This window comes from Lampetra planeri, chromosome 4 (genome assembly GCF_965212315.1).
Source record: "Lampetra planeri chromosome 4, kcLamPlan1.2.h2, whole genome shotgun sequence".
NCBI classification, from domain to species: domain Eukaryota; kingdom Metazoa; phylum Chordata; class Hyperoartia; order Petromyzontiformes; family Petromyzontidae; genus Lampetra; species Lampetra planeri.
Window position 1 is genome coordinate 15,287,097 of NC_136110.1, and position 23,941 is coordinate 15,311,037.

General features: G+C 48.3%; 1 protein-coding gene across 2 annotated transcripts in view; it reads left to right on the forward strand.

Annotated features, from left to right (window-relative positions):
* Positions 1 to 23,941, forward strand: part of LOC144717745 (DNA polymerase zeta catalytic subunit-like) — a 134,247-nt gene that overhangs the window by 78,618 nt on the left and 31,688 nt on the right. For both annotated transcript variants that reach the window (XM_078593368.1, XM_078593367.1), the window contains exons 7-9: positions 12,328 to 12,446; positions 12,572 to 12,713; positions 12,981 to 13,225. In XM_078593368.1, the coding sequence (XP_078449494.1) occupies positions 12,328 to 12,446; positions 12,572 to 12,713; positions 12,981 to 13,225 (506 nt within the window). The remainder of the gene's footprint in view (positions 1 to 12,327; positions 12,447 to 12,571; positions 12,714 to 12,980; positions 13,226 to 23,941) is intronic.

Sequence of the window (23,941 nt, forward strand, 5' to 3'; positions counted from 1 at the left end):
CAATGTAAATAGTAGAAAAATACCCGCTCGGTTGGGAATGTGGTACTTTAACCTGACTAAAGTGGCCATAAGCAATGCTCTTTTCGTTTTGTGCTCATCATTCATCCTGTTTGCCCAACATAACATTTACCACACCTGCAGTTAATCCTGTACACACCTTTTGTTGATAGCTTCGGTCATACATCTTTTGTACCAGATGTAAAATTTTGTATGTTATGTACTGTGCCACATCTGACTCGGATGTTTTGTTTTTCCAAACATCTGGCTAGTTTATCAGTTACTCCCGCAATGTACGGTATTTTTATGGTTTTAATTATTTGGGCAGTTTCAATGCTCTTGTTATTTGATTTGGTTTTGGTATTCAATGTCCTGTTGATTTGTGCATCATTGTAACCGTCCATTTGCAGCGCTACATTACTATGTTGAATTTCACTTCTCAGACTGTCACCATCTGACACTTTCTTAGCTCGATGAATGAGCGTCTTGATAAGAGCAGATTTCTGTGCGGGGTGACGGTGTGACTGCATGCAGATTGGCATTAGTATGCGTTTTCTTTCAGTAAACACTGTGTTATTTTACCATTTCTCCTCCGTCCGAGCAGAATAGCCAGAAATGGTAGAGTTCTGTCAGCTTCCACTTCCATGGTGAACTGGATGGATTGGTTTTGTGAGTTGAGATGATTTAGAAATGCGTTCAGTGTATATTTGCCGTGTGGCCAGACCACCAATGTGTCTTCCACATATCTAAACCAAGCATATGGGTTTAGTGTGCTTGAAGCTATTGCTTCAAAATCTTCCATTTACAAATTCGCTATCACAGGAGACAAAGGAGAGCCCATTGCTGCGTCTTCCTTTTGTTTATAGAAGTCACCTTGCCACAAGAAGTAGGTGTTCTTTAGACAGTGTTCAGCTTGTCTTGGGATGTCTTTGGCTAAACCTTTGTTCGTTACTAGAGTGTCGAGTAATTTAATGGACTCGTTGACCAGAACCCTCATGAACAGAGAGGTCACATGAAAACTTACGAGAATATAATTTGGATTAAGCTTAATATCTTTAATTATTTACGAGATGTTCAGAGTTTTTGATCAACGAAGAGGTCCTACAGATGTAGGGCTGTATTTGTTCATTAAATATTGTGCTAATTTGTACGTGGCAGAGCCTATTGTACATCTGTGCATCTATATAAGCAACAAAACAGTAAGACTTCTCCACAAATCTGGCTGTCGCCTGATGAAGCTAGTTATAATTACTGGTGAAACATCGTACTCCGTTTGTAAATGTTGTGGCTTGGCTCTCCAACACACCGGTGTGCTGTACTAGTGTAGTGCTGTTCAATGGAGACACACATTACATGGTTGGAGGCAATCCGTTTATTAACACTTCCTTTAATCAAGACTTTTACGGAACTGGTTCTATAATTGATGTAGACTTATTTATCACTATGTAACCCCCTTTACACGAGGCTATTGAAGCTCCACGACCCGATAACGTGACCAGACTCACCGAACGTTACTCACTCAATCGACCCTCGATCATCTCCGTGCTCCCCTTTTATCCTGTTGCATGCTCTATCCCCCTAGTGGCGTATATACCGTCACTACACTACCCCCCCTTTACAAAACACAGCTGACCACGGCTGTAACCAGCCTCCAAAACAACATGAGAGTGACCGAACGTAAGCCAGCGGCATTAGGACTCCAGTGAACATGAAAGTCACTTTAAGCGGCTCGTTTTAGAGCGAGTCCTCGTCGCTGGGCCTCCAGGGACCGGTGGAAGTCGTCCTGACGGGGTTTTCTTCTCCGGAGGAGATGGAGAATGAGAAGACGTCGGAGGAAGTCTGCCCCTTGCAGGTGAAGCTGATCGCTCCGTGGTCCTTAAGCGCTGGGATCCTGTGGGCAGAGAGTCAGTAGAAGCCTGAGGGACAACATCCCCTAGTTCTTGGTCTGGCTCGCCGGGTGCACCTGACACACAGCCCTCGGTTAGTAGAGAGATGAAGCAACACCGTCGGGCGGATAAAAAGGTTTCAGTCACGACACATGTACGAACCAGCACTTGCGACCGATCTGAATCTGTACACTCTGCGGGCTTGCTACCTCATTGATTGTGATGGGACCCTGCCAGGGCTTGTACAGTTTCGGGGATGTACCCACCGGAACTTGGGGGCCGTGGAGCCAAGCCTTTTCACCCGGCTCCCATTTTGTCGCTGAATCCCGAAGAGCAACAATCCATTCATTTGTAGCCTGCCTCAGGCCCGAATTCCCCCGAAAAGCTTCCCTAGCCTCTGACAAGTGCTTGAGGGTAAGGCGCATGGGGTCGGCCAGTTTGCTTTTCCCCAGCTCTGGGTTCATTTACCCTCCCATACATAATGAAAAATGTTGAGAAGCCGGTGGATGCGTGCAAGACCAATCTGTATGCTGTGAATGTGCAGGTCCCAGTCAGACTGATCCTCAGCGACCTGGTGACACAGCATGGATGCTAGAGTCCTGTGTAGGCATTCCACCATGCCATCAGTCTGTGGTTGATAGGGTGAGGTGCGGACCTTTTTTGTGCCCAACATGCCGCACACTTCCTTGAGTAATTTAGAAGATACATTTTTGCCCTGGCCCATGAGGAGACGTTCCAGGGCTCCTTTATCCAAAACGTACCCGTGGAGGAAAGCATCAGTAATGGTGGCAGCCGACTGGTTCGGCACCGGCCAGGCCATCGGCCACCGCGAAAGGTACTCAACACCCACTAATAAATGTGTATTACCCCGCGAGATGGTGGGAAACGGACCGAGCATGTCGAGTGCCACGAGCTCGTTGACACGGGACATGCCGATTGACAAGCCATTTGAGCGGTGGTTTCCGGCGAGCACATTCCATGCATTATCTCATGCCCGGCCAAAAAAAATGCAGGCAGAGCGCAGACAAGGTCTTTTGGACACCGAGATGCATTACGCGTTCATGCGTCGCAAATGTCAGTTTACCCCGCAAGACGGTTAGAACCACTATGTTGTACTGTTGCAACTCAGCGTCCCATTTAATCAAAAGGCCCCCTGAAATTATCACCGAAGAACCCACTCGTCGATTCCCATCCACCTCGGAGTCGTTAATACGGCGTCTAATTTTAAATAGCGAGGCGTCCTCCACCTGGAGTCGCCCCCACTCAGCGTTTGAGAAGCCGAGTGTACGATCCCACATGTCGGGCGCGTCTGTGTGCGCAGCATCAGCTGCAGCGACGACAGTCCGCGGCGGTACTGTATCACCAGGCTTGCATCACCCCACGCTTGAAATGCACCCACACCTATCACTGGGTGGCAATCGTGACAGGGCGTCAGCATTTGTGTGGCGGACACTCTTTCTGTAGGATACAACGAAGGAATAGTCCTGAAAGACTTTCAGCCAGTGGGAGAGTTGACCCGATGGCTTTTCGACACACAACGCATACTGCACGGCTGCGTGGTCCGAGCGCACAGTGAATTGTCATCCATAAAGGTGCGGACAGTACTGCTGGATGAAAAATACTATGGCTAGCAACTCTTGGCGTATAACGCAGTAACGCTGCTCCGCAGGAGACAGCACCCTACTGCCGTAAGCAACCACCCGCTCGAAGCCGTCCACAATCTGCGATAATACAGCGCCTATGCCGGTGTTACTGGCGTCTGTGTCGAGGATGAAGGGAAGAGAAAAATCGGGGTACCGAAGGGGAGGCGCGTTGGCTAGGCTGTCACGCAGCACAGCAAATGCAGCCTCCCCCCACCAAAATTTCTATCCCTTGGATGTGAGGACATGGATTTGCTTGGTGATTGTAGCAAATTCGGGGACAAAACGTCTATAGTACGACGCGAATCCCACGAAACTCCGTACCCACCGACGTGGGGGTTGGCCATATGCGCACGCACGCCGTTTTGTCAGGATCCGTTGAGATCCCAAATTCACTGACCATGTGACCGAGGTACCGGACAGATCTTTGCAATAGGTGGCATTTCTGAAGTTAAAATTTTAAATTTGCGACCCGCATTTTTATAAAAAAAACGCTTGTAACCTTCCTAGGTGTTCTTTGAACGTATGGCTGAAAACAATGACGTCTAGGTAAATCAGACACGCGTCCCATTGAAGTCCCACCAACACCAATTCCATCAATCTTTGGAAAGTAGCCAGGGCCGAGTTAAGACCCATCGGAAGCCGGTTGAATTCGAAAATGCATTGTATGTGGAATGCAGTCTTAGGTTTGGAGCTGTCGTCGAGAGGCAACTGCCAAAACCCCGATAGTAAATAAAGGGTGGAAAAAAATTTCGCCCCCGACACAACATCTAATGAGTCATCCATCCGCGGGAGCGGGTATGCATCTGCTACAGAAATTTTGTTAAGCTTCCGGAAATCGACACAAAAGCGTCGACTCCCATCCTACTTTTTGACGAGCACAATGGGGGCCTCCCATGGGCTGTTGGACGGGGAAATAATATCGGCGGCCAACATCTCGTCAACTGCACAGTGCACATGGTCCTTCTCTTTTGGGCTTAATCTGTATGGATTTTGCCGAATAGGGACAGAGTCTCCCGTATCAATATGGTGGTGTAACAGGGGTGTGTAGCCAATATCAAATTTAGTTTTACTGAAAATATCGGCAAACTCCTCCAGAAGCGCACGCAATTCAAGCCTCTGTTCTGTTGATAAATGGTTGCACTCCGCGCAGAGCGCATCAAGCCATGCCACATCACCTTGGTCAATCTGCCCCGCAGACGATGCGATGGCCACATTCCCGCCAATTTCACAATCGATGGTCACATTCCCTCCAATTTCACAATCGCAACACGTGGGCGACGCGTGAGCCAGAACAGCACCCTCTTGAATGACTGACATGACCGAACTTGGATAAACGGTTCTTGATTATTTGCCACAAAGGTCTGCGCGAAGAATACGGTTTCACCCCGAGCAGCCTTGTTGGAGGGAACCAACAACATCCCTTCCTTGGAATGTTGCCTGTCAAGTTGTTTCTTTAAGCGCAAGTGAATTAGCATCTGTGCGCCAGGGGGAATTTTAACAGTACGGGTGGCCATCGCAAGAACTGATGTATTTACCGTGCGGAACAAATTTGGTGATGTTAAAAATGCCATTCGGCGACCCGAAGGGAATTTCTATGCAGCCTTGATCGATAAGGATCTTCAGGGGCATTTTGGCTAGAAAATCCGTTCTCAACAGGCAAGGTACAGCCAGAGATGTGGAAACAAGCAAATGGGCCCGTGAAGCTAATGTCGCCGATGCATACTGTCGCTATTAACTGGCCAATAATCCCTAATGATTGACCGTTTGCGACAAAACAGGGGATATTAATAGGCAAAATGGCGCGAGATTTTGGCGGCAAACTGTCGCAAATAATCTCCAAAATGATTGTCGCCGATGCACCGGTATCCACAAGTACCCGTACTTCAATCCCATCGATAGTCCCAACGATAACGGATGAACCTGCTGCTACAGCAATAACGTGGCGACCCAAGGCATGCAATTGCGCGGGATGTCATGGCCAACCTTCACATGCAACAACACGTCCCACCCATGACGCAGCCCGACCCGCACCGACGACCCGCGATCCCGAACCCGATGCATGAGGTGGATGTGTGGACTGTGTGTGAGGTGCACCCCAACTTGCAATGTGGGCCCCGATGAGAGGAGAACGGGCGATTGTAGTACGGCGGCGATGTGGGAGGTCTTGCCCGTGGAATGCGGCAGCCGATGGAGATGTGTCCTTGGAGGACCGCATTTAAAGCACACCACCGTCCTGTCCCTCTGGCGGGAGGAAGGCTCCGTTGGGCGTCCTCAGTCGCCGTGTGGCCTCACATCTGTCCTCCTTCCCTTACTCCCGGAGAAGGAAGCGCAGGCTCTTGGCGATGCTCCGTGTTTGGCCGCTTCTCCCTCCGCGGTGGTTAGGACGCCTGCAGCCACGTCGGAGCAGCGCTGAATGTTGAAGTGTGCCTGCAGCAACCGTGCAATTCTGAGCGAGGAGAGGTCGTCGTTGTCCGTCGCAGGCAGCACAACCTGTAGTTCCCGGGTGAGCTGGAGCATTATTATTTGTTTCTTTCGGTTAAGTCACGTCTAAAGATAAAATAATAAATTAAATTAAATAATAGAATACGACGTTTCGATTGCAACACAAGCAATCATCAGGTATAATGAAATAGCGACATAAAATCTAACCAGAAAACTATAGACAGACATATTAGCAGACAGATATCACCAAGATACATAGAGAGAGCAACACAGGTAACAGAGAGAGGTGGTCGTCTCTGTGGGGTGGCCTTAAATAGACAGAGGAGGGCGGACGCAGAGAGAGGGAGGGGGGTTAGATAAAAAATTAGCATATCAATGAGTGGACAACAAAACGTGGTGCTGCAAGTGCGATGACACGGCAAGCAAGCCTGAAAATCAGGAGAAGGACACACTAAAATTAAATAACCTAGTAAAATATCGAAATGTAATGTAATACAACACAGAGGGTCGGTCAACACACAATTAACGCATAGCCTGGTTGATTACGTATTTCAAAGATTGCTAAGTTAGAATTTAAGTGTGAACATTCCAAAGAGAGGACACAGGCAGAGAGAACAAGTAGTCAGAGAGAGAGAAAAAAAGAAGATAAGTTTAAAACTTCCCCGTAGAAGTGGTTCAATCTTAATTTTAGAACTTTCGTGACTGCAGGAATTAATATTTGTTTCTTTCGGTTAAGTCACGTCTAAAGATAAAATAATAAATTAAATTAAATAATAGAATACGACGTTTCGATTGCAACACAAGCAATCATCATCAGGTATAATGAAATAGCGACATAAAATCTAACCAGAAAACTATAGACAGACATATTAGCAGACAGATATCACCAAGATACATAGAGAGAGCAACACAGGTGTGTTGACCGACCCTCTGTGTTGTATTACATTACATTTCGATATTTTACTAGGTTATTTAATTTTAGTGTGTCCTCCTGATTTTCAGGCTTGCTTGCCGTGTCATCGCACTTGCAGCACCACGTTTTTGTTGTCCACTCATTGATATGCTAATTTTTTCTCTAACCCCCCTCCCTCTCTCTGCGTCCGCCCTCCTCTGTCTATTTAAGGCCACCCCACAGAGACGACCACCTCTCTCTGTTACCTGTGTTGCTCTCTCTATGTATCTTGGTGATATCTGTCTGCTAATATGTCTGTCTATAGTTTTTTCCTCCTCTCCCCCCCCCCCCCCCCCCCAGCTAAACTTTTGTTTTTTAGCAGTCAAAGCCTCAAGCGGTTTGGCAATTGTTGCGAATTGAGGAACGAACCGTCGGTAATAGGACTTGAACCCAACAAAACTGCTGACTTGGGGGTTGTCCGAGGTTTGTAACAATGGCATTTTTCCGGTTTCAACTTGAGATTAGCTGCCCATATCATTAGGAACACAGAACGGAACCGCTCCAAATGCTCTTCAAAAGTGCGCCCGAACACAATGATGTCGTTGAGATAAATACAGCACAAGTCCCATTGCAGACCCGCCAAGACCATTTCCATTTGCCTTTGGAACATGGCTGGCGCCGAATGCAACCCCATAGGAAGGCAGTTAAACTGGAATAGTCCCTGGGGAGTTCGGAATGCAGTCTTGGGTTTGGAATCCTCATCAAGGGGTAGCTGCCAAAACCCTGACAACAAATCGGGAGTCTAGAAGAACCGTGCACCCGACAACACATCCAGGGAATCGTCCATCTGGGGCAGCGGATATGCGTCTACTACTGAGACCTTATTTAGTTTGCGATAATCAATGCAAAACAGCAGGCTCCCATCCATTTTTTTAATGAGCACTATGGGGGCGCCCCAAGGGCTGGTAGAGGGGGAAATAAGGTCAGCGGCCAACATCTCCTCAACCGCCTGCTGAACATGTTCTTTCTCCCTTGGGCTCAACCTATATGAGTTTTTGCCGAATGGGAGCTGCATCACCAGTGTCAATGTGGTGTTGCAGCAAAGAGGTGAGGCCAATATCAAGTTTTCCCTGGCTGAAAATATCAGCAAATTTCCGCAGCAAGGTACGCAACTTGTCCCGTTGCTCTCAAGATAAGTCCGGATTTTCTGCATACAACTTGTCTGCCCATTTGCTATCCAACTCGTTTCCCTATTCCACCATACCCACAATCCTTTCTGCAGCTGGGTCGACAGCCTCGCAATCCGCAGCTGTCGCGTGAGCCAAGACCGTGCTGGCTTAGACAACAGCTTTGCCAAACCCGACGTTTAATACTTACAGGAATGGCTCCTGGTCCCTCCTCAGGACCGTCTGAGCGCTCACTAGCGTGAGGCCACGGGGCGCTGTGTTCGAGGGGGTTAAAAGGACTCCGCTTACGGTAGCGCAGCGGAACCAACATCTGCGCGCCTGGCGGGATCTCAACAGATTCCCTCGCCAGTGCTTGGACCATGGCGTTGGCCACAGTCACCCTACCTGGAGAACGCAAAAAGGACAACCGCCCTCCCAACGGCATCTCGATACAGCCTTGGTGGGTCAAAATCTTCAGCGGCATCTTGCCCAAAAAGGCGGTACCCAGGAGGCAAGGCACCGCTAACGTCCTCGAAACCAGCACTGGACCGGACATCTCGATCTCCTAGATCCTGATGCACGCCTCTATTTTCCCAACAATCCCCATACTCCCCCCGTTGGCAAGACCACACGCGTTCGCGACCGACCTAATACAATGGTTTTTTAAGGGCAGCAAATCATAAATCACATCTGAAATTATGTTAGCCGAGGCACCCATATCAACCTCTTGGATAAATCCTGCTACCGCCGACGAGCCCTCCGCGGCCGCTACCACTCGGCGCGCCAACTTCTTCCATTTCATACCGGAATCCCGTCAACCATCTATGGTCGGAACCCGTCGTTCGCGCGCCGTGACAAGATGAGGAGTGATAATGGACCCGGGCGGGGGCGATGACCTAGATTCATGAGATGGTGGCTGATGCTGGGTGTCCGATGTGGCGCGACTTGTCTCTCGGGCTTGAGGAGCGGTCGTCGGCGGGGCTGAGGGCATCGGAGGTGTTGCCGACGTCCTAATGCCGCTCCAGCATCCTCTTGCGATGTGGCCCGGCCAGCCGCATTGGAAGCAGGCACCGACTGGTCTCCACGACGGAGGGGTCTCTTCTCCCCGACTCCAACCTGGAAGCCGCCACCCCATGTCTTGCTTGTGTGGGCCCTGGCCCTACATCGCCGCTGCAACCTCCAATTCTCGCCACGAGGGCCCCTCAGCCCCCTCAGTGTCCCCCAACCAAGCCGCCACCTTGGGCCATTGCTGAATTTTCGTGGGCTTGTATGCACCGGGCCACTCGTAAGGACGTCAGCTCTTCCTCCTCCATTACGGGCAGCATGACACCCCACTTCTGACACAATGTAATGTACGAATCCGGAGACAAACTGTAGAGGCTCCTTATTTATTACTCATAACTCGCACTGTTACACTCACTAGGATGTAACACAACACTGACCGCCTAGCAACGATGGCGCTGACTAGATAGGTGGCTAACTATCTAACAGTGGTGGCATCTAGCGATGACTAAGATGGCAGCAACGACGAGGACGGCAGCAACGACGAGACGACCCGATTTCCACGGACATCCTCGAGCTCCCTCTCTCGCCCCCTTTTATCCTTCCAGCGGGGCCGGGCCCCGCCCTGGCAACACTCCCCTTCTGGAACCATCTAGCTGGTTCTGGTTCTGGGAGCTTAAAGATGGATCCCTTGAATGACCCTTGGCCCAGTTATTATCCCTTCCATGTCCATTGCCCCATATCTTCCCCTCTACTCCTGGTCGCCAGTTGGTGCTGCTATATTACACTGTTATTTGTTGCTTAATTGATTAATACAAATAATATTATAAAGTCTTGTTTAGATAAGCTCTGCAATGATTACTATAGTACTGATTAAGATCCTAGTATAGTAAACCCTCGGAATAACAGACCCCATTCAACGGATCTCGGATTTAAAGGACAATCTGCTGAATCAGAGTTTTGTCTGAAGATCAGACAACAATGGACTTTTCCCGAAACAACGGACTAAGTCTGGGAATGGGGAAATCAGTGTGGTCAATATTCGCTTCTTCCCCTTAATTGGTACAGTATTTAATACACTACACATGTGTTTTGTTTAAAATAGGTCAAAATAGGAGAAATACAAGTGGAAAATTAGTTGTCCAATGCATTTATGTACTTTGGTCTTTACTTACAGTGTTATACAGTACTGAACTGTTGTTTATCTAGGTACAAACTTTATGAATGTTGTCAGAAATGACGTTGGCAATGGGTGTACATTTTATGAAAGTGTGAATGTACGGTACTTTATTCGAATATTAATGTAATAACTCTGACGACAAGACTATAAGAATAACCACTTTTATGAATTACACCATAAGGAACTCTACTATGGATTACACAATAAGGGACCCTAGGCTTCGTGACTGTCTGCTTGTATCTTCCTCCAGTATTAAAATATAACAATAGGTTTTATCTTTTCTGGAATATAAATGCCCTGATTAGTGCATTGTCTTTGTGCTGTTTGCCTTTTGGCGTTCCCTGTTTGCATGTTCACCACAAGTACATGTGGTTAATGCAGACATAATTCCTTGAATAAGGATTCTGTTTGGTATTTTAACATCTTGACACCTGTTTTATTGCCAGAAAGGGTAAAACCTATTGTTATATTTTAATATACTGGCAAGAAAGGTCCCATATTGTAGCTGCTCAAGCCGAGCTATAAATGCCCTGATAGTGCATTGTCTTTGTGCTGTTTGCCTTTTGGCGTTCTCTGGACTATCACTTTGAGACTAGGCTCAAAAGAAAGCTGTCTCTGGTGTGGACCAATTCGTTTTAAAGACAATGCATATATTATGAGAGTATGTTTTTTTGTTTGCATGTTCACCATAAGTATGTGTAGTTAATGCAGACAGGATTCCTTGAATAAGGATTCTGTTTGGTGTTTTAACATCTTGACACCTGTTTTATTGCCAAAAAGGGTAAACCCTATTGTTATAGGATTAACATAGTCTTGTAAATACGAGATAGAATAGGTATAACATTGTAAATCGTAGTCTGGAGAGGTTATGTAATTTAATCATAGATAGGATTAGTGGTAATTCAACTGAAAGGTAGAATAGGTGTATTATTGTAATAAAGGACTCGTTCACTGGGTCTGTCTCCGTTGTCCTTTATTTGGGTTCTTTACACTTGTCCCACACGGCCCTCGCTCAGAGCCTCCCCGCTTGGCAGCTCGACAGCTGCCTTCGCTCCCGTAGCCTTTCTCGCTCCGATGCAGCTCCGCTGCAGGTTCCCCTTGTGCAGTCCTCCGGCTGCTCTCACTGCAGCTCCACCGCTGCTCCCCGTTCCTCCGTGCTCGGTCACCGCTGGCCGACGGTGCCGAGTCTTACTGTGTGTGGCGATCTCGCCACTCTCCAACCTCCGCCCTGCGTGGCCTCTCTCTGTCTCTATTCCCAACTCTCTCCCGTCTCTTCCGGTATCTCTCCCTTAAGACCTCACCCCTTTCTCTCACGTGACCTAACCCCTCCCCTCGTGACGTCATATCCGCGAGGCCGTTTACGCGCGCATTACATTATTAATCAAAGTAAAGGTCGGAAAAGCATAGTATTATCAAGGATAGTTATGATTAGTATGACATTAGAAATTATATTTTATATATGTACAGGGAATTTTTATTAATGTTTAAATATATTTACGTAATTGCAGAGTCACGTGACCACTGGATAAGGGATGTTGATGAGAGGGAGGCCTGTATTGAGGGCCAGTCTTGACGCCAGAACGTTGATATTACAGGTCCGTTGGCGTACCTTTGTGCTGGGAGCCGTACAAATAAACAGATTTCGTTTTAGAACCTTGTCACCCCATCAGAAAGTTGTTGTGTGCATGTTGGCCGGTGTTGGAAGCGAGAGCGAGTCGTGTTGCAGCTGACAAAAAAGAGGATCACGCAGTGGAACCAAGGAAAAAACGCAGGAGTGCTACCAAAACTTTTATTTAATAATTTATTGATGACTACCCCTGTATCTTTGATAACGGTCATGGCCAAGAAAGATCGAGGCAGTGGGCATGGGTCACACCTGCCTCCATAATAGCCACCCCTTATAATCACACAGTCTCCTCTCTATTCCCTCCCCCTCTTAGCACCTCAGGATCAAGGTGGACTACAATGGTCTTGTATTTCACAGCTTCAGATGAGCTCATGTTCTACTGTATAGTTAATGATCAGAGCAGTTTAAATATATATTCTGAGTTCTATTGAACATGCTGATGTCACCAAGTGACGTTTCATGAGAATCCCTGTCATGTGTGGTTGTTGTCAGGTCACGCTGAACATATACTCCTTCGAGAATGTGGCGTATCATGTGTTGCACCAGAGATACCCACTGTTCAACTTCCGCACACTATCTGATTGGTTCGACAACAAAACCGGTCCTTTCAGGTTTGCTCTTGTTTTTTACAGTTTGTATTGCTTTTAAAATATGCAAACATTTTTTTTATTGTTTTGTATCCTTTGCTGGTGGTTAAAGGTTAACCTCACAGCTATTTCTATATTGTGTGCTGCAGGTGGAAAATGGTTGACTATTATGTCTGCCGTGTTGTTGGGAATATTAAATTGCTGAACCAGTTGGATTTTATTGGCAGAACGAGCGAATTGGCCAGATTGTTTGGAATCCAGTTCCATGAGGTTCTGTCTCGAGGATCCCAGGTAAGGCTTCTGCAGCGGCAACAGCAGCTTTTGATTATGGGCCCCCCATTGGCCAAACATCCCAATACTGAAAATCATCTGCAAAACATTTAATTTGGATCACGCACAGCAACATCACTCCTTGCTGCAAACACTTTGGCATAACCCACCTGAAAAAGAGGCTTGTTACTCAGTGAGGCTTTCTTGAGCAAACAAGGGTAATCATACAATAATCGTAGAATTGTTGTTGCATCTTCTGCGTTGCTTTGTTGGCTTTGTGTCTGTCAGTTTCGTGTGGAGTCCATGATGCTGCGAGTAGCAAAGCTGCTGAACTACATCGCAGTGTCTCCTAGCGTGCAGCAGCGCGCACACATGCGAGCTGCTGAGTGCCTGCCGCTGGTGATGGAGCCCGAGTCACGATTCTACAGCAGCCCAGTGCTCGTCCTTGACTTCCAGTCTCTCTATCCATCGATCATCATCGCCTACAACTACTGCTACTCGACCTGCCTGGGAAGGGTGGAGCACCTGGGCACGTGAGTCACTCTCATGACACCGCTGCAGCTAATGATGAGACACCACTTCATGGGCCACATTGCAACGTTTCCCACACGAATATGTTTCTCACACAACTATTGGCACGGGGTGGCGCAGAGGGAACACTCGTGCCTCTTTGGTTTACTTCCATAGCTAAACAAACATGTTTTGTAACCGATATTGGCCAGACATACCAATTCTGAATAATTAACTGCAAATTACTCGAATGGGACCACATGCAACAACGTTGGCCCCTACCACAAAAACTTAGCAGGACCCTTACGAAATAATTTCTTAAGACTCGGTGAGGCTTCCCTGGAGGGCCCATATTCACTGATGTTCTAGTTCTAGTAAGATGACTACTATTGATTTCAATGCCAATGAGCCCCAGTGGCAAACAGTGGATCCCATGCTGTGTTGGCCCGCCGGGTGGAGCGTGGGGAAAGATGCATTGCCATTCACTGTTACTGTCCCCGTTTCACCACCATCAAGATAGCACGGCTTTTCATCATTTTTGCTTCAAATAATGAATATGCATAGTCTTCATGCCATTCTTGCAGTCCAAGTTTTATTTTCACGAAGGAATGCCCTATGTTTCTCATGCAAACCCTGTAGTGGTTTACAGTGGGGGACAACATTTCTTGGTGTGTAATCCCAATTGATGTGACACTGGCACACGATGGCCGGCTGTCTTCGATTGATGTCACAGTATGTGTCATATCCACTGTGAAGCAGTCAGCGCATAGCATTACGACGGTTGTTACACTCTTGGTATTAACAGGACGACCTGCCGGATTCGATCCGCAAACCTCTGCAGCATTAACAACAAGCTTGCTTCTGTTGAGCCGCATCACTGCTCCCATCAACACGTGGAACCTTGCCGCATGCTCTCGGAGACAGTAGTGTTACGGTTTGGTGTTCTCGGGGTATATGGGCAAGACGGGTGACCGAAGGGTTTAATGAGGTCAGCGCCGCATCCTCCCACCTTTGATGTGGGGTCTGCTTGTATTCTGCTCTGCAGCCAAGGGTGGGTTGTATTACAGTGAGGGAAAAAAGTATTTGATCTCCTGCTGATTTTGTACGTTTGCCCACTGACAAAGAAATTATCAGTCTATAATTTTTATGGTAGGTTTATTTGAACAGTGAGAGACAGAATAACAACAACAAAATCCAGAAAAACGCATGTCAAAAATGTTACAAATTGGTTTGCATTTTAATGAGGGAAATAAGTATTTGACCCCCTCTCAATCAGAAAGATTTCTGGCTCCCAGGTGTCTTTTATACAGGTAACGAGCTGAGATTAGGAGCACTCTCTTAAAGGGAGTGCTCCTAATCTCAGCTTGTTACCTGTATACAGTGAGGGAAAAAAGTATTTGATCCCCTGCTGATTTTGTATGTTTGCCCACTGACAAAGAAATGATCAGTCTATAATTTTAATGGTAGGTTTATTTGAATAGTGAGAGACAGAATAACAACAAAAAAATCCAGAGAAACGCATGTCAAAAATGTTAAAAATTGATTTGCATTTTAATGAGGGAAATTAGTACTTGACCCCCTCTCAATCAGAAAGATTTCTGGCTCCCAGGTGTCTTTTATACAGGTAACGAGCTGAGATTAGGAGCACACTCTTAAAGGGAGTGCTCCTAATCTCAGCTTGTTACCTGTATAAAAGACACCTGTTCACAGAAGCAATCAATCAATCAGATTCCAAACTCTCCACCATGGCCAAGACCAAAGAGCTCTTTAAGGATGTCAGGGACAAGATTGTAGACCTACACAAGGCTGGAATGGGCTACAAGACCATCGCCAAGCAGCTTGGTGAGAAGGTGACAACAGTTGGTGCGATTATTCGCAAATGGAAGAAACACAAAAGAACTATCAATCTCCCTCGGCCTGGGGCTTCATGCAAGATCTCACCTCAAGGAGTTGTCATGAGAACGGTGAGGAATCAGCTCAGAACTCCACGGGAGGATCTTGTCAATGATCTCAAGGCAGCTGGGACCATAGTCACCAAGAAAACAGTTGGTAACACTACGCCGTGAAGGACTGAAATCCTGCAGCGCCCGCAAGGTCCCCCTGCTCAAGAAAGCACATATACATGCCCGTCTGAAGTTTGCCAATGAACATCGGAATGATTCAGAGGACAACTGGGTGAAAGTGTTGTGGTCAGATGAGACCAAAATGGAGCTCTTTGGCATCAACTCAACTCGCCGTGTTTGGAGGAGGAGGAATGCTGCCTATGACCCCAGGAACACCATCCCCACCGTCAAACATGGAGGTGGAAACATTATTCTTTGGGGGTGTTTTTCTGCTAAGGGGACAGGACAACTTCACTGCATCAAAGGGATGATGGACAGGGCCATGTACTGTCAAATCTTAGGTGAAAACCTCCTTCCCTCAGCCAGGGCATTGAAAATGGGTCGTGGATGGGTATTCCAGCATGACAATGACCCAAAACATACGGCCAAGGCAACAAAGGAGTGGCTCAAGAAGAAGCACATTAAGGTCCTGGAGTGGCCTAGCCAGTCTCCAGACCTTAATCCCATAGAAAATCTGTGGAGGGAGCTGAAGGTTCGAGTTGCCATACGTCAGCCTCGAAATCTTAATGACTTGGTGAAGATCTGCAAAGAGGAGTGGGACAAAATCCCTCCTGAGATGTGTGCAAACCTGGTGGCCAACTACAAGAAACGTCTGACCTCTGTGATTGCCAACAAGGGTTCTGCCACCAAGTACTAAGTCATGTTTTGCAGAGGGGTCAAATACTTATTTCGCTCATTAAAATGCAAATCAATTTATAAAAATTTTGACATGCGTTTTTCTGCATTGTTGTTGTTGTTATTCTGTATTTCACTGTTTAAATAAACCTACCATTAAAATTATAGACTGATCATTTCTTTGTCAGTGGGCAACCATATAAAATCAGCAGGGGATCAAATACTTTTTTCCCTCACTGTATACCTTGCTTGTAAAATGTTCTATGGTTCAAATGTGAACTGCATTCAAAACTTGGCACAGGTTGTAATTGTATCTCAAATTAACGTATTATTACTTAGGCTTGTTGTGTTATGCTTAATGTTTAGTTATTTTATGAAACCTAAGTTTCTAGCTTCTCACCAATTCACTACTTGTAAATGAGGAAATAAGGAAAATAATTCGGATACAGAATATCTTACCTATGTAATAAAAGACTTGACCACGATATCTGGCTCAGTGTCCTTTATTCGGTCCGTACTGCGTCCCCACACGGCTGTCTCTCTTATTCTCTCTGTGCTGGTTCCGATGTCACTCCAGTCCACATCAGCAGCCCCGCTGCTGTTCTTGTCGCTCTTGCAGCCCCACAGCAGCTCCGCTGCTGTACTCTCACACAGCTCCCTTGGCTGTTCCTGCTGCAGCTCTGACGGCCTCGTGCTGTCTCGCCTTCTCGTCGCTCCTGCGACTCCTGGCAGCCACCCCGCTGCTCCTCACACACAGCCTTACTGCCTATCTCTATCTGCAGCTTTACACCTCCCAGTAGCTCCCTACTGTTCCCAGGGTTGGCTCCCGCTTCTGACGGTGCCCCCTCGGCTCGTACGCCCGCGTGGCCCCACACCTTTCCATTCACACCCCGACTGACTTCTCCTTCCGGTTTACGCGCTTAAGGACCCCCTACCTTTCACCCACGTCACCTGGCTCCGCCTCCTCGTGACGTCACATCCGGAAGGTCGCTTTCGCCCGCATTACACCACCCTACCCCATAGAAAAAACCCAGCCGACCTCGGCTGAACAACACCAAAGCGTAATGCGGTGAACCGACCTTCCCCCTTAAAGGACACTAAGCATGCAATATAACAACAAGAACAACACACAAGTAACATCGACGAACGTACGAAAGCATGCGATAAATACGACGGAAAGAACAAGAACAATAACAACATACAATCAACGAAACGTAAGCGATTTGGAACGAGTGCGGGTCGCCGGCCCGTCCCGGACGGTCGGCGGCCCACTTGTAGAACGGGGACGCGAAGGAACACGAGAAATGACAGGGGGTAATTCCCCTGCTGCGATTGGAAGTCCACCGACATCTCGTGTCCCTGACGAATCAGTCTTGGTCGTATTCCGCGAATGCGCCTGCAGCGGGGTCGGAAGGGTCGCCGGGCTTGAAGGTACCGCAGCCCTGGCAGGCGCCCTCCGAACAGGCCCACTCCTCCCCCGCGGTGTCACGGTCGGCCTGTCTGTTTCGGAGGTTCCTTGGTCGGCTTGTCCGGTGTTGTGGGCTCCTGCTGCGGCGGACCCGGGAAGCGGGCCCAGCAATCTTTGGCGTAATGGCCCCTACGGCCGCAGCGGAAGCAATCGGCCTCGTTGCGCCGAAGCGCAGGTCCTGCGTCCCGGCGGCCCCGTCCCGATGGCGTAGCGCGCGGCCCCGGCCTTCCGCGTCCCGGCCATGGAGAGGAGGCAGCCGTCAGCTCCTGTGGACCCCGCTCATCCGGCACATAGATCGCCCTTGTGGGGTCCCACCCCATCGCGCCTCCTTCCTTGACGGGCCCACCCGTCCATGCCGCCACTTGCTTCCAGCGACGGAGATTAAACTGCGCGTCCAGACACTTTGCTGCCGCCCGGGACGTGAGCTTCTCATGCCCACACACAGGCATGGGGATCCCCAGATCCCGAGACAGCTCCAGCATTTTTCCCAATATGAGAGGCTCGAGCAGATCCTGTGGCGTGTCAGGATATGCTGCCATGGCCAGCTCCAACACCGCACCCCTGAACGCCACGGGCGATTCTTCGGGTGCTCGTTGTCGTTGAGCGAATCGGCGATGCGCGTCGTCAGGTGGCTCATAGGCGTCGGCCATTTCCTCAAAAACTCCACATAAAGTCTTCTTCTTATCGGCCGTTATGGAACGGAAAAATCGAACAGATTCGTCGTCCAGCAGAGTCGGCAACACTTCCAAGGCCTCCGCATCGGTCCATCTTGCTGAACGAACCGCCGCCAAAAATCGGCAGGCGAAAGCGCTCCAATCGCCCCCGATAGAGAATTCCTTAACTGTAGTAAGGTGGCGACTCCGACTCCTCTTTACGCCGTCTTCCAATGATGGTTGTTCTGGAGGCAAATTCAAAATGGCGTCGGCCCGCGGCGTGGCCAAGATGGCGGTTTGGCGCCGCGGAGCGCGCAAGATGGCGTCTTCTTGCCGCGTGGCCAATGGCGGCGGCAGGGCAGGCAACGTGGCGGCCCGTGGAGCACCTTCTCGTTCCATCGTCGTCCTTGGCGTAACGAGGTGACACAGATGCGCCAGGACGTCCTTGAGTGTCTCCAGTTGTTCTGCCACCTGTTGCCATCTTTGCTCAGCGTCCGATGTTGTTGACGGACCCGCCATCGTGCCGACATCTTCCACGCCCGTCCCCGTGCTCGCCTCAGCAGGGCTCTCCTCCACCACCCCAGCAAAATCCGTGGTCGGAGGGAATTCGTCGTCGTCGGACGAAGAAGCCGATGCTGGCGCCGGGGGAATTTTCTTCCTTACTTGCTTAGACATCGCGTTTCACTTCTGACCCCAGTGTAATAAAAGACTTGACCACGATATCTGGCTCAGTGTCCTTTATTCGGTCCGTACTGCGTCCCCACACGGCTGTCTCTCTTATTCTCTCTGTGCTGGTTCCGATGTCACTCCAGTCCACATCAGCAGCCCCGCTGCTGTTCTTGTCGCTCTTGCAGCCCCACAGCAGCTCCGCTGCTGTACTCTCACACAGCTCCTTTGGCTGTTCCTGCTGCAGCTCTGACGGCCTCGTGCTGTCTCGCCTTCTCGTCGCTCCTGCGACTCCTGGCAGCCACCCCGCTGCTCCTCACACACAGCCTTACTGCCTATCTCTATCTGCAGCTTTACACCTCCTAGTAGCTCCCTACTGTTCCCAGGGTTGGCTCCCGCTTCTGACGGTGCCCCCTCGGCTCGTACGCCCGCGTGGCCCCACACCTTTCCATTCACACCCCGACTGACTTCTCCTTCCGGTTTACGCGCTTAAGGACCCCCTACCTTTCACCCACGTCACCTGGCTCCGCCTCCTCGTGACGTCACATCCGGAAGGTCGCTTTCGCCCGCATTACACCTATAAACGTAATTTTTTGTCTGTGTGTCCGTCTATCTGAGTGTGTTCACGCGCTTGCGAGGGATTTGGCTCTCAAGAGGTGGGGTTCACGTAAAAAGAAAATGTGCCAGGTACCACGCCGTAAGACCCGCGGTTGGCAAGCGCTATTCCTTTTTCACGTCCGTCACCTTTAAATGAGTTTAATTAGCGATTTTGTGCGATTTTTATTTATTTACTTTCGCCACTCGGCACGGAACAAAGCACCAATTTGCGAAATGCGCAAAACGCTGACAGGTGTTGCCCCTAGCAACGCACACACGATCGCCAAAAATGATTATTTGCGTGAAAAATGCTTTAAAAATACACAACGCTGACGTTTATTCTTTACAGTGTGATGTCCTCCTCTCCCCCCCCCACCCCAATGCGTGCAGTTATTACTACTATATAATCTGTAGATATTTATATTATAGCGCTTAGTATTATTGTAGCGCATGCGGGGGTAGCGGCCCAGCCCCCAGCCTGCAAGGTGCCACCTCGGCCAGCTGGGCAATCTAGTTGAGGCCGTGGGCTCTGCATGGGACTAGGCCTCACTACGCCAATGTTAGGTATTAATTTCTTGCTTCGTTCGCTACACTCATGTACATAGAAAACTGTTATTATAAAAATAAGTTGCAAATCTTATAATAGTAAGGTTTGTGTGTAGACAACTAATATTTCCAAATGAAGTTGCTAAATATTAAATTATTTAGGTGTGTTTTTATTAAGCAGCACCAGTGTACTGCCAGTCTGTAATGTGGCCTGTTGCCTGCTTATTAATTGACATCAGTGCACTGGCAGTCTATTATCTACACTCTTAATATTGCTTTAGGGCAGGATGAGTGTATGCCAGTCTATAATCTGTTGCCTGCTTCTTTACCTCGCTCAGTGTACTGCCAGCCTTTCATGTAGACTGTATCCTGCTTTTTAAGCTGCTGACCGTATTTCCAGCTCATGTTGATTGTAGCAATGCTTATGTAATTGAGTCAGCGTACTGGAAGTCTATAATCTAGACTGTTGCCTGCTTCTTAACTGTGCGTACTGCTGCTCTATAATGTTGACTTATAATAGCTTCTTTCTTCAATGCATTTATATTGTTTCGATTGCTCTCATCACACCTTTTTATATGTAGTACTGTGATGCTGATTGCTATGTTATACCGCTAAATACGTTGAACTTTCGTAGCTACAGGCGATTACATTTCGTCTATCATTTTGTTACATTGCTGCAAAAATCAACCATTTAAAATTTGGCATACTGCACCTTTTCTTTCCACCAAAGCGGGCAGCACACAGGGAGGTTCAATGCCCCGACTTTTGTTGAGGTTGCTGTTCTTATGGTGGGTGAGGAACATGGTAATAGAGGCATTGTGCTTTGATACCAAGACAACACTATAAAAGATTTTCTGAGACAAACAGAGCATATGATGCCCTACAATACCACATTTTACTGTCGCAAGGCCAAGATGGGTACCATGTCCAGATTCCTCAAATTATCTAAGCTACAGGACAAAGACATCCTCACACAACTTTTTCCTCTAAAGACTTTTATTCCTTTGTGATCATGGACAAAATAGGAGGAAACCACATATTACGGTGCGCCAACCTCTTTCACCAGTATGTTGTCGATGAGAATTCCAAAATTGAGAGTGTGAGCGCCTTCTTTACATTCAACTGAATCAAAAACGCCTGCGTGTACACCAGTATGCTCATCTCAGGGACGCTATCGACGGATATGCAAATGCTCAGAATGTGGGCAGATTAGTTATTTTGCCTTCATCCTTCACAGCTGGACCAAGATGCATGTGTAGTGACTGTGAATGTCATTGTGTGGTGCCGGGCTTGCGAAGCCACGGCGGATAATATGTTGTCATTATGTGCAGCCCGGTTACTGGGCGTAGTACCAGCCCTAGCGGGGCTTGGGTGAGCGCTGGTTAGTGCAGAAGCACCACGTACAGCGTGCGGTGCGAGCTTCCAGTGAGGGAGCGAGAGAGAGTGTCAGCCAGCCAGGGTTACATTGGGGCATGATACGCTGGTTGACCTGCCGACACGTGACCGGATGATATTGGAGGAGGGCCACCTGTAGACGTGGGCCGCTGGGTGGTCACACGGTATAGAGGAGCTCTCGGGAGCCTTCGAGAAGGAGCTTGAGAGATCTCGAAGGTGGGTGGGGCGAGGGGCGGAGCCAGCCCCAGCCCGGGCCGATATAACGGGGGCCCCGTGAAGGCTCGGGATTTTTGACTGTTGGTGAATGAAGATCCACGTCGGGGTGAAGAGGCCTCTAGCCACACGGTCCGGGACCCAGCTCGTGGTCCGGACTGGGATAGCGGGACCGTGTCTAGTTCTGCCGTAGCGTGGTTAGATGGGCGTTCATCACTCGAGTGTAAGTTACGTTATGTTGTGTTGAGTTGATGTAAAAGTGTTGCTCCCAAGACAATGTTTGCGACTCAGTGGACTCACTACATATGCATGAGAAGACTCAGGATGCCATGATGTACATCAGCCAAAATGGCAGGCCCGATTACTCTTTATCACCTTCACTTGCAATACGAGATAGAAGGAGATCCAGGTTCAGCTTTATCCAAACAAAGAGCCAACAGACAGACATGACATCCTAGCAAGGGTCTTTAAACTCAAAGTTGATGACCTCATTAGGCTTATTAAGACTAACGAAGGCAGCGTCTTTGGAAAGACAAGCAGTAACTTGCATACCATTCAGTGGCAAAAACGTCGTTTTCCTCATGCTCAAACATTGACACAGTTATCAGTGCTGAGCTACCTAACCCCCATCAAGACCCTGCCTTTTTTGATGTGGTCTGCAAGCAAAAAGTCCATGGCCCATGTGGGCAGTTCAATCCAAATTCGCCATCTATGTGTAGAGGAGTAGTCGGGGACATTACGTCACGCTCGCCTTCAGGTGCGCTGACGTCACAGGATGTGATGTCATTCGCACCTTCCGTTGCGGTGACGTCATGCCTCCCGTGGGTCTGGGTGAAGGACCGAGCATAGGACCCTTACCCCTGGGGACGAGTGTTATTCCCTTAATAAAGCACAGGCGTAAGCCCTTAATAAACATCTCGCGAAAGCCCCTTCTGAAGATCTGCCTCCGAGTCTTCATATGCACCTCAACATATGCAAGACCGCAGGTGTACCAAGAATTATCCACACAACTTCTTGAAAGACACTCAGTCGGGCCATGATGCCTATCCTCTATATCGTCGCAGAAATACTGAGCATGGTGGATTTTATACAACGCTCAGACCTGGCACTTACTCTGTAATGAAGGTTAACAACCAGTGGATCGTTCCCTACTGCTCTCTTCTGTGCAAGATCTTCCAGGCCCACTTTATTGTCGAATTCTGCAATTCTGTGAAAGCCATCAAATGTTTGCCAATACATCATCAAGGGCTCTGACATGCCTGTCTTTGCCTTACAAAATAGAGGGGCAAAGTCTAAATGAGCTTTAACGAAGATACATCAGCAACAATGAGCCCATTTGGACAAATCTTGGCTCCCCCATCCATGAACGTTCCCCCACAGTCGTCCATTTGGCAGCTGACCTCGAAAAAGGTCAACGCATCTACTTCACCGAAGGAAATGCCCAACAACAAGCCCTGGCTCCACTACATACTACCCTGATGACATTCTTTGGTTTGTGCCAAAGTCACCCATTTGCTGCCAAACTGCTCTACCATTCAGTTCCCTCCTACTATACATGGACTGCTTAAAAAATAATGGAAGCAATGTCCTGCTGACGGTGAATCTGATGCCTTAATTAGAGTATACACAGTTCATAACAACAATCAGGAGTGCTACTTTCTCCGAATGCTTCTCCATGTTGTCAAAGTGCCAAAACCTTTCCAAGACCTCAAAACAGTGCAAGGAGTTTTCTGCCAACATACAGGGAAGCTTCCAATCTTCGTGCAATTCTTTAGGATTATCAGTATCTTGATTAAGCTATAACAAAATCGTCTCTTGTTCCCCTTCCCAACTGAGATTGCTCTTCTGCATACATCTTCAACTTTGCAGCCCATCTAACCCCATGGGGCTCTGGGAAAAATACAAAGAGGCCATGAGTGAGGGCATCCTCTACAGAGCTCAACGAGAAAATCCAAACCTCAACGTCACCTTTTCTTATGTGATCTTTAAGCAGGCACTCATCCTCATTGAGGACAAACTGCACTCCATTGGTGGAAAAGACCTCACGTCTATGGGAATACGAACACCCTACAGGGACAACCTGCATGCCCTTGCTCAAGAAATCCTACGTGAAATATCCTATGGTGGTTTACAGCTTCTTAAAATTATTGAGGAAAATAAACCAAAACTGATGAATGCACAAAGAGAAGCCTACACGAAATTTTTGGAAGACATTGAGACTAAAAATGGAGGCTTTTTTTTCCTTGATGCACCTGGCGGTACTGGGAAGAACTTTGTTCTCAACCTGCTCCTGGCTAAAGTTCGCCAGAGGGAGAAAATTGCTCTAGTTGTGGCATCATCGGGGATTGCTGTGTAAGTCGAGGTGTGTGTGTAACTCGATGTATGTGTTTGAGTCCATATGTGTGTGCGTGTAGGTCCATGTGTGTGTGTGGGTCGATGTCTATGTGTGTGGGTCTAAGTCGA